We start from the raw sequence: 11,250 nt of genomic DNA, 5'->3' as shown, positions 1-11,250 counted from the left end.
ACACACACACACACACACACAGAGCGTCACAGAGAGCAAGGAAATTCACACTCATTTCCTCCGTGTGGTTTCAGTACAAATCAACAACATCCTGTCCTTTTGTGAATCCTGCCTGCCCTCATGCTGGTTTGGGTTTTACAAACACACACACACACACACACACACACACACACTGCCCCCACCACAGCCTGTTTTTTTTTTTTTTTTACACTACAGTGGGAGCTGTATAGTCATACCTCACATTGTTGCAGAGGAAGGAAGGACGCGTTCTTGCTCGCAATAAATGGCTTTAGACAGAACAGGAACACATGAGGGGAGCGGCTATTATTCCAACTAATCCACTTTAGCCATGTGGCCTCTGGCATCTTTACATCCTTTTCAAGATGAAGTGGTTTAAAAATGACGGAATAAATTGACCTTAATTGATTTACATACTTACAATACATTCATTTTTTTTCAATCTCAGCATGGACATTAATAAATCTGTCGGTAATACATTAAACATGATTGATTTCCTCCCTTATTTGACTTTTTTAAGCACAATGATGAATTGGAGTCGACCTTTTATGTAAATCATGCCCTTGTGTCTAAAAAAAAAAAAAAAAAAAGCCCTCACCCCTCTCTTCTCCCCACGCACACGCGCCTCATTCGCTATTTCTTCCCATTCATAAAAATCCTGGCGTCGCGCGTGCGCAGTGCCACTCAGCGTCCTCCCCATTCATAAAAATGTAACCTCCGCATTTCAAGCCCTCCCCGACACACTCTTCCCTCCCATTCAGAAAAAAAACGGTAAAAAAAAAACACAGGGCATCTGCGCAGCGCCGTCCCCCCTCCTTTTTTCCCTCTCCTCTACCCTCCCATTCATAAAAACTCACTTCCCTCCCCCTCGGTGGTTGCAACATCATATCCACAGCTCTGTGTCCTCCACCGCAGTCGCCTTTTTTAATGCACCAAGCAAGTAGAGAGAATAGCGCTGGAAGAGCCGCCGTTTGGACTTAACGTCTTTTGGAAATACTTTACGCAGCAGCCGCTCCTCCAGATAGAGACCTGCGCCCAGACGAAGAAATGAGAATTACGTCCTGAAACCTTCGGTAAGTCTTGTTTTCTTCGCGTTACAAGTCAAGAAGTTGCCAGCGACTGAACAGCCACGGTTTGTTTCAGTTCTCCAATCTACATCAACTCCGTCAGATCGCAGGCTATAGGCGACGCGTCATTTTACAACAAACCGACTCCTTAGGACCAGTGTTTGCACTTTTAAGTCTATATTTGACCAGCTTTACGGAGCAAACGGGGAAATGGAGGAAGACAAGGTGCAGATGTGCGCTTTTGCATCTTTAGCGATTATGACGTCTTTTAAATTGGCTACAATATTCGCTGGCGTTGTTAAAAAAAACTGTATTGAGTTCAGCTGTTTGTCCTTCTCGCTCTAGAAAAAATCACAATTTATTATTATTATTATTATACTTTTTAATTCTAATAAATATTTAACCCCTGAAAACGTTAACGCGTCGCTAGTGACGCTCTATATTGTTATGTTATCTCTAAAACCTTTGATATTTTTCTGCAAAATAAGACTAAAGACGTCGAATGTTTATTATCAGCGCAATAAAAGCCAGCCATTCGAGTATATCGAGCGGCCGCCTCCGGTTTTATGACTCAGACCATTCACATTTCCAAGGGAGCGACGCACACATACATACTCCACACGCACGCGTTTGCGCACGCATAGTTCCGGCTTGGAGCTCATAATGGTCTACATTTTTGACGATCACAAGCGCTTGCGCCTGTGTCAGCGATGTCGCAACAGGTTTCACAACCATTTTCTTTTAGAACCCTATTAGAAGGATGAGAATAACATAATCGGTAGGTGGGTTGCAGTAGTGTAAAGTAAATGTGCCTTGTTTTATTTTTGGATAAAATATGCAGGTCAGTGTGCAAAGTGTTTCTTTGTGGAAAAAAATAGCAGGCATCTAAGATGTATGCTTGTGCAAATAGCGCTTGCACTTGCTCCCGTTCTGTTCCCATCATTTATATATATAAGGGGTCTGCCTGAGGAAATGGATGCAGCGCTCTAACTGAGCATAATTGGAGCGCACTGATTCATTCCTGCCTGCATCAGAGCAGCTTCCATTCACAAAAAAATAAAACACCTGCAAGTTAGTCAAATCAGCCCCATTCACAAATACCCAGACTGATCATTTTCTCTGATTCATGGTTGGAAATTTTGCTCCAAAAGAAGCGAAACAATGACATCACCAGCTACATTATGAAAACTGAAGGTTTTACTGGTGAGGGAGTTTACACAGGCTAATTTCTAGCCCCCCCCCTCTCCTCCGTTTTGCATCTTTGAGTCGTTTGCATGCAAGCTTTGCTCTGTGGTGCTCTCTGCTTTTTTGTAAGGGAGAGGACAGGAGTCCAACTTCTATTGTTCTAATGTCAAAGTTAGAAGAACGTTCAGACTGCAGATCCAGTCGGTTCTCAGTTTAAAAAATCATCCAAGCTTGCCAACCCCAAAAACAAACAAAAGAACATTTAACCCATATTCTTAACAGCAATTAGTCTGTTTAAAGTTATAAAAAATATGTGTATCACGAATGTCACTTCCCTGAAAACTGGGACCTTGTTTGGATGTCACTGATTCCAGGTCTTGGTGGGGTTTTTTTCCCAATTCCTCAGCAAGATGAGTTTTGGGAGTGTAGATGTTAGACTGGCATTAAAAGGTTCACTTTATAACATATTTTGAAGACAAAACTCACTGTTGTAGATTCAACAGACCTGTTGGAGATTTCATTGAAAAGCATAATGATCAATAACCCATTTTTTTCTGTCAAATTATACTTTTATCTAAACAGATAAATGCAGACATAACATTACCTTTTGCATAAAAGGCCCAGAAGTTGTGTTTTAGCTTAACTACATGTTACAGTGGAGCAATTGCTTCATATTTTAACTGTATCTCATGTTTTTATATTTGCAGTGTTTCTAAATGCTGCTTTAGAGTGAGGACGAGTGAGGCACCAGCCAACACATGGAGTCCAGGGTTCCCCACCACATCCCCGGAGTGTCCTCTACCCTTATCTCTCAGCCTTTGTTGGACGGTCGAGTGCCCTATGGTCGACTTCAGCATCCTCTCACCATTTATCCCATCGACCAGATAAAGTCTTTGCATGTGGAGAATGACTACATTGACAGTCCAGCTGTTGTGGCTCAGCAGCCTCTGAGTCAAAAATCTGCAAACCGAAGAATCACCTGGCTTGGTCAGAATCAGGAGGCTTTTCTTGGGGCAAATCACAATCAACATCACAATCACCAGCATCAGTTCAATCAGCAGGGCAGGTGCGAGCCTCACTCCCACCAGGACAACACCACCCATCCTTGGATTTCCTTCAGCGGCAGGCCCAGTTCTATTAGCAGCAGCAGCAGTACCTCTTCTGATCAGCGGCTTTTGGACCATGCAGCACCGACTCCAACAGTGGACCATCATCCAAACGTAAACCCTCACCAGGGCCCCATCAACACAATCACAACCCGAACTCCTGGCTCTTTCTCTTCCTCTGAATCTAAAGGCCTGACCTCCTCTTCTTCCGCTTCCTCCTGTTCCTCTTCCTCAAAATCTCTTGACCTGAAGTCTGCAAAGGTTCCTGCCGCAGACATGTGCTTGGCTAGGGTTCAGCAAGGATTGGCGCTTATCCCTTCTTCTCCAACTGAAAAGAAGCACCTGTTTGTCTGCGAGCACTGCGGGAAGTGTCGATGCACTGAGTGCACGCTCCCCAGAACCTTACCGTCCTGTTGGGTCTGCAACCAGGAGTGCCTGTGCTCAGCTCAGAGCCTGGTAGATGCAGCCACCTGCATGTGCCTAGTCAGAGGGATCTTCTACCACTGCACCGAGGACGAAGATGATGAGGGCTCCTGCGCTGACAAGCCCTGTTCGTGTTCACAGGCCAACTGCTGTGCACGCTGGTCCTTTATGGCCGCTCTCTCTGTTGTCTTACCATGCCTAATCTGCTACCTACCGGCTACGGGGCTGGCAAAGCTGGGACAGAAGTGTTATGACAATGTTAGTAGGCCTGGCTGTCGCTGCAAGAACTCGCAGGCTGCTATGAGCATCCCTGTTAGTAAAAACGGAGGGGTGGAAGCAAAAATTGGAACAGAGAAAAAGCAGCAGGGGTCATGATAGTGGACCAAACTATCTGGCTGTGGACTTACGAGAAAATGGACAGGTTCCTACTAGTTTGATTACAATAGACCGGACAATCCAACACCAACCCCATTACACCACCATATTTACCTGGTGGAACATGACTAATAAAACAACGGTACTTAAATGGTTTCTCGACCTATGTTCGATTGTGTGGATGATCAAAATGGGCCATTTGAGAGAAATGGTTAGTATGAAAGGCTGACAGGTTCTGTGAGAGATTTTTGTTATTGCGTTTGACAAGAAAAAGAGACTGGATTGGCGTGTTTGGGTTTTGCAGAAAATGGTTTAAGGCACAATGTCATTGTACCTCTCTGCTGCTCAGTATTTTTTAGCTTTTTTTTTAACCCTAAACAAACAGAAACTGGTTGCTGAAACTCAGATTGCTAAAGGTGTCTAATTCCACAATCTAGAAAAGCACAGGATAGTTTCACACCGGAAAGCGAGGAGGTAACTGGAGAATACTGTGGCTTTTATGATGGGCAGTGAGAACAGTCAAGACAGCGACACTCAATCTTTTAATTTTGCAGTTGTGCTTAAATATGCTAGCCTGGTAATATTTGAGCTCTAGATTCTTATTTGTGGGATCTGTCAAAACAACCCGTAATAAACCTAATATAACAGTAATTTCCTACTTTGAAATTTGTGTGTAAGAAATAATGCATTTCTAGTAGTTTTCAGTTATTTTGGCTAGTGAAGCATAGCTTTTCTGAAATATTTTGAATGCTGTTCACTGCTCCATCTCAGATATAATGCATGTCACGATCTGCATGCTCTAGTCTAATGGTTAACCGCCGCGCTAGAAGTGGATTTGTAATAGAGAAACATTTATAAAAAAAATTTTTAAAAAGTCAAGTACAACCAACCTTCTCAGGGATAGTTATTCAGTAATCTCCTCTTGAACTTGGCCTACTGCATGTTGAATTATAAAACTGCCCATAAAAGCCCAATCTGCTTCCTCTTTGCACAAAAAAGGCAAAGAAAACATTTAAAGGGCGAAAAAGGCAATAGTGAATAACTTCTATGAGTAAGCTAAGTCAGAGGTAAATGGGCCATACATTTTTTCCCGAAGAGAAAACAATGCAGGTAAAGAGAGTGAAGGTAAAGGTAAGGTTTAAGAGAAAAGGCTTAGTAAAAAGTTTGTAATAGCTCAGTCTTTGTCAAAATCAAACCGACATTTGCACAACCTTGTTTTTAGAACCACCCCCCCCTAAAATATACTAAAGCACAGTACAGAAAACCTCAGCAATCTTCTATTACTTTTGGCCACACCACATTTACGCCACACATACACACCCATTCACCTCTACGCACATTAGTATCTTCATTAAAGTGAAATCCGTATGCTGCGTAGCTGTGTGAGTAAAGTAGTCTCTTTTAATCTTAAAGTCTATTTTTGTGACTTGCATGATATTAGGAATTTGCCAAAGGACGCTATTATACAGTAGCATGTTTTCACATTCTGAGTGACCACAGTTGTCATGCCCGCACACTAAATGGCTGAGGGCGGCTGGTGGCGGGTAAAGGTAACCTGCCCTTTAATACCGGTGGCTGTTTGTGGTTGGCACTAAGGCGTATTGGCTTTGTTGCTCCATACTTTAACTCACTGCTCTCTTTCAAATGGACCCTTACCTTCCTCTGGGGTACCTTAATTTAATCATACTTGTATTTGTGTTGTTGCACAACAATAATATCATATAGAAAAGGAGAAAGGTTAAAAAACACATGGTCCTTGGTAATGAATGTACTGGGCAGTATTTCTAAGAACCTATCAATTCAGTGTCAGAGAAAGGTGCCAAAACTGAGAGGAAACGTGTCATGAACCGAGGACAGATGGACCCAGTATTCAGGAGAGACAGTCAGTAGGAAAGTTCAAAAGGTTTATTAAAATAAAAACAAAACAAAAGCGGAGCTGTGGCCAGAGGAAACAGGTGAGAGGAATTAATTATAATGAGGCAGGGAGGGAAGAGGGCAGGTGAAAGGAATTACTAATTAAGGGAGAGCAAACAGGCCAGATCATGACAAAACGTGTGGCTGGGCTGGGCTAAGGTGGGGCAGTAAAATCACAAATGTTTTGACAATATATTTAGAAATAGAGCTATGCAGGTGAAATGTTATTTGCTGTAAATAGTTTCACAACATTTGTGTTCTTTAGAAGAGACTTTTAAATATCCTCGAAAGATTGCATGGTACATTATAACTACAATTCAGTACAAACTATATAGAGACTATATTAGATATATATTTTGAGGGTAAGAAAAATATGTTTTCAATAAAGAGTGCAGGGGTGGGTGGAGATGAGTAACAAACTGACTTCATACCACTTGCACTTGATTTAGAAAAGTGTGCCCGGCAATAAGAAAAAAAAAAAAGTTATATATATATATATATATATATATATATATATATATCCTGCTGATTATGCCATCCATGGCTCATTAGCAGCTGAGAGGCAAATCTAATTCCCTCTTTGAGTCCTGAAGACTGGGCTCATTGAATCCACACTGCAAACACAGTCTACCCTGATCTACTTTTTTTCCTGCGCCTTTTTTTATTTTTTTATTTGTGCATTTCTTGCTCCCTTTTCGCTCATGAGAAGTAGTCCAACAAACACCCCGGCCTGCCTTGATTGACAAACACAGCTGCTGCTCATAAACTTGTCATACCACAGAGTCGGTATGGGAGACATACCGGAAGATACAGTATGTCTGACGCCCTCCCTCCTCTTGCTTTCTTGCTGTATACCCCCCCCCCCCCCATCTTTGTTTTTCTCCTGTTTTCTTTATCACCAGTTGCACCTCTCTCTTTTCAGAAACTGCTGCCTTTATATGTAGTTATTCTTTTATGTGGTCAATGGCCTCCATGGTGTTAAAAACATCAACTATAATGAAATCAGAATCTATAGTAGTTGGGTTTTTTTGTTTTACACACCGATGCAGCCTGATTTTTTTTCTTTTTACACAAATTGAAAACTATCATACAGTTGGTACCCTGTTCCTTTGTCACTTTTCAATTGTCGGGGATTAAGAAATGAGATCTGTGCTTTTTGTTGGTTTATTTGTTTAGATATTACAAAAAGGAAAAAAAAATCTCATATCAAAGGTTCCCTTTATAGATATATTTATTTTGAAGTTCTATTTTATATAGTATTTATTTAGATGCCAAGTTTTTGTTTGTGAAAAAAGCTTATGTTGAAATGGAATGTACATTGACAATGGAAATATATATTGTTAAATATACCTGGCTGGTGTGTGGTTTTTTTCTCTTCTATGCAATTAAAGAACAGTAAAAGGAAAGTTTTTACTTTCTTTAATAAAGGTAATATTAAAAGTAATAAATATTTTAAAAATCCTGTAGAGGAAAAGCTTTTTTTTGGCCTTTTTACTAGAAATTCATTTAGTCCTTAAAGCTGTATGATGGTCGGAAATTGGCTGTGACCAAAGTGGACTTTCACAGTCTAAAACAGCTGCAGTGTCAAAGACCAAAGCAGTTTATGCAAGCACTGTTTTATGGACCTTTAAACCATCATGTTTATATTGGGTGCTTATTTACACATAAAATTTTTTTTTTTTTTTTTTTTTTTTTTTTTTTTACATGGGAACTGCAGGCCAGAGGTGGTGCATCATCAATTATGTTCTTTTGTTAAACATCCTCAGAGCAAACAGAGTGGTTACAGTCAAAGTACCTAATATAAAAGTAATTTTAAAATTGCAGAAATTCTACAGCATTAAAATACATATTAACATTTTATTTTTTTTGTCCCTGCCTTACTTACTGGCAATAAGTTTCAGGATTCAAATATTATGCAAATGTCCATCCAATGCAATTTTGACAATAATAAGGTTTTTAAAGTAATGTTTCTCGATAACTGTAAAAAAAAAAGTATTACAGCTATTTTAAGAAGGTAAAAGTCCGCTTTGGTCTTGATCATTCTCAGACCGCCGGAGAGCTTCTTAGACCAGTTGATAGTTTCTTGGTTTTTCAAAGTATCTGTTAAATTTTTATTAATTTTACTCACTTATCACAGCCTTTTTATTTACCTGACTAGCTTTTTATATTCCCAGTTAAAGATCTGAACACACCAGATACAATTTACCCAAAAAACGATTGCATGAGGTCATAGCACTAAGAGCTCGTGGAAAATGTATGGGGCTGGTCAGACCACATATAGTCCCAGTAACTGTGCTGTTGTCGCTGCACCCGAGATTAACCACTGGTTTATATTGGTCGGACCTACGGAGCGATTCAGTGGCAACATTTTGAGTTTGAGTAGAAAAGAGACACAGAACCAAAGTGAAACAGCTCTGCTTTCTTTACATTTAAAATCCCTGTTGAATATTTATATATATAGAGAGAGTTATATATAGAGTTAGATGCAAGCAGTGTGCCCCAACCTTCAAGGAATAGTACACCCAAAACATGATTAGCCTTCATTTTCTACTCACCCCCATGCTGAACACCACTCTGGATTACTTTTTTGATATCTCAAATGCATCTGGAGATCTGGGAGGCTTCTTGCTGTCTGCTGACATTCAAATAATGGAGGTCTATGGTGCCCGAGACAGAAAGGTCCATAAAAGTCCACAAAAAACGTGTATATATTCCTCCATACTGCTCGTCCAATGTATTCCAAGTGTCCTGAGTGGGTAGCATCCAGAATTTACTTGAAACGAAGTCAATTAGAATGTTTTTAGAGCATAAACAGTAGTGTATAGGATTTCCTGAAAGCGCGCTTCTGCGCGTTCACGACGCTAGGGAAGCCGGCAGACCCAACCAGATGAAAGTGCGCATTCAGCGTCTGCTCTGCCAATAATGCAAGCGTAGAAGAAGAAATGTGCTGCTTACCTGTGCAAAGAAAGAAACAACGAAAGAAAAATGTCTGAGGACTTCAGTGTTGAGGAAGAGCATGAGTTCTTTGCCGAGCTGAATGCGCACTTTCATCTGGTTTGGTCTGCCGCGGTTTCCGTAGCGTCGTGAGCTCGCAGGCGCGCGCTTTCAGGAAATCCTATACACTACTGTTTATGCTCTAAAAACATTCTAAATGACTTCGTTTCGAGTAAATTCTGGATGCTACCCACTCAGGACACTTGGAATACATTGGACGAGCAGTATGGAGGAATATTGACACGTTTTTTGTGGACTTTTATGGACCTTTCTGTCTCGGACACCATAGACCTCCATTATTTGAATGTCAGCAGACAGCAAGAAGCCTCCCAGATCTCCAGATGCATTTGAGATATCAAAAAAGTACTCCAGAGTGTTGTTCAGCATGGGGGTGACTAGAAAATGAAGGCTAATCATGTTTTGGGTGTACTATTCCTTTAAGCTATTAGTCTTACTTTGCAGTACCATAATCTAACTATTCATCTCCTGCATGCTCTCTGAGTAGCTGTTATCCTCTCCCATTAGTTTCATAGAAGCCATCAGCTCATATAAGACATTGCTCCTTAGAATAGAAGTAGGTTGCTAGTTGTTGGCTAGCTACTAACCATATGGTTCTAAGACTAACTTAGATGAATTAATCTACAGCAAGGAGTTCTGAGTGGGAATGGCGGCCTTTTGATTAGAGAAGAGTGCTTGTGCTCTGAGAAGACCACAAGTACACAGCTAGAACTCCAAACAGTGGCACTCTAGGTCCCTGTGCAAGGCCCTTAGTCCTAGATGAATGTAAGCTGCTCGCTGCTCCTTATGGGTAGTGGGTAAAGAGCAGAAGACACATTTTGTTTGTATGCACAACTAAAAAGACAAATAAAGTTTATCACAAAAGATTAAAAGTCTATAATACCAGGGAAATATTAAAACAATGAAGTAAAAGTGAATACAAAACTTGATTACAGGCGTAAAAAAAAAACAGTACTATTTTAAAAAAACAGACCTGTTTAAAGTATTTTTTAAATGCTCCCAAATTACTCATGTTTGTAGTTTAGCGACGTTTTATAGATCATTATATACACAGGAGAAGAAATAATGTTTTTGAGGGAGTACAATGCCACGAGTGTATATATATTTGCTGTCTATAAACCTGTAATAGAGCTTCAATTAAGAAAACAGGAACTTCATTCCATCAGTCTGTTGGCTGTAAAACCATCAGGGGCTCAAGTTCCTTTACAATATTGCTGTCTTCCTGAGGTCGCCCTTCCTGTTGCTCAATAAGCAATAAGCCACCCACCATAAAGCACTCAGGGGCCAAAATAAACCGAGTGACCTTAAACAGAAAGAAAACATTACATAAGAAACTGGAGATAATCCACAGACTTCCTCCGGACTATGTAACATGAGACTTGAGCCGCTCACCTGGCCACTTCATATCAGGGCTTAAACTCCACAGCTGCTATTCCTGTGTGTGTGTTTGACTTGCAAGTAAGACTAACTTTCTCAGAGTTTATAGGGGTGGTCTGTTCTAATTCGGATGTGCAACATTCCTTTTCCCCAAAGCACCACCTTATGAAGCCAGAGCACACTCAGAAACCTTCCTGTCACACAAACACAAGCACTGTCATCACCTCCCACTTGTCCCGAGCCCACCTGCACTGCTGCTACCCGGAGGCGTAGCACTCTATCATCCAACTGATCATTGTTCATTTTTGTATTTTGTGCATTTCCTAGGTGAATGTACCTTGGAGAGGAGGATGAAACGAATGAACAAAAAAGAAAAGAGAATAGAAAAGAAAAAAAAGTTTGCCTTTCAGCATACATAAAGAACATGTTTCCGCTGCGAAAGCCCTGCAGGCGCTGCTGTGTCTGCTCCAGCAGGTGAGATCAGAGACCAACCTGCCTGTTTACCTGCCGGTCTGTCAGCACCCACCTGGGCTCACATTCACCAACACTCACACAGACACACACACACCCTACCATAAACACCTGCATTTGACTTCCTCCACACCTACATTGTCATCTCCACCCCACCAAGCATCATACATATCATCAACACAGGAAGCTTCAGCATAGGCAGGTGGAGCAGAAACCATTTATTATCAGCTGCCATTGTGGCAGACTGGATTTAGAGAGGAACCAGTCCTGCCTCTGTAAGAAAGTTTAGAAGCACACAATCA

At 41.0% G+C, this 11,250-nt stretch overlaps 1 protein-coding gene across 1 annotated transcript; it reads left to right on the top strand.

Moving 5' to 3' along the window:
• Nucleotides 1-872: 872 nt before the first annotated feature.
• On the top strand, nt 873-5,414 carry spry4 (sprouty homolog 4 (Drosophila)). Its single transcript, XM_038292071.1, has 2 exons — nt 873-1,091; nt 2,978-5,414. The coding sequence occupies exon 2, from the start codon at nt 3,029-3,031 to the stop codon at nt 4,172-4,174; it is 1,146 nt and encodes a 381-aa protein (XP_038147999.1). The 5' UTR covers nt 873-1,091; nt 2,978-3,028; the 3' UTR covers nt 4,175-5,414.
• The last annotated feature ends 5,836 nt before the right edge of the window (nt 5,415-11,250 follow it).

Source organism: Cyprinodon tularosa, unplaced genomic scaffold (assembly GCF_016077235.1).
Source record: "Cyprinodon tularosa strain WSP-4 unplaced genomic scaffold, ASM1607723v1 ctg307, whole genome shotgun sequence".
Classification (NCBI taxonomy): domain Eukaryota; kingdom Metazoa; phylum Chordata; class Actinopteri; order Cyprinodontiformes; family Cyprinodontidae; genus Cyprinodon; species Cyprinodon tularosa.
The sequence above is the reverse complement of the archived record's forward strand: the minus strand, read 5'-3'. Positions and strand labels throughout refer to the sequence as shown.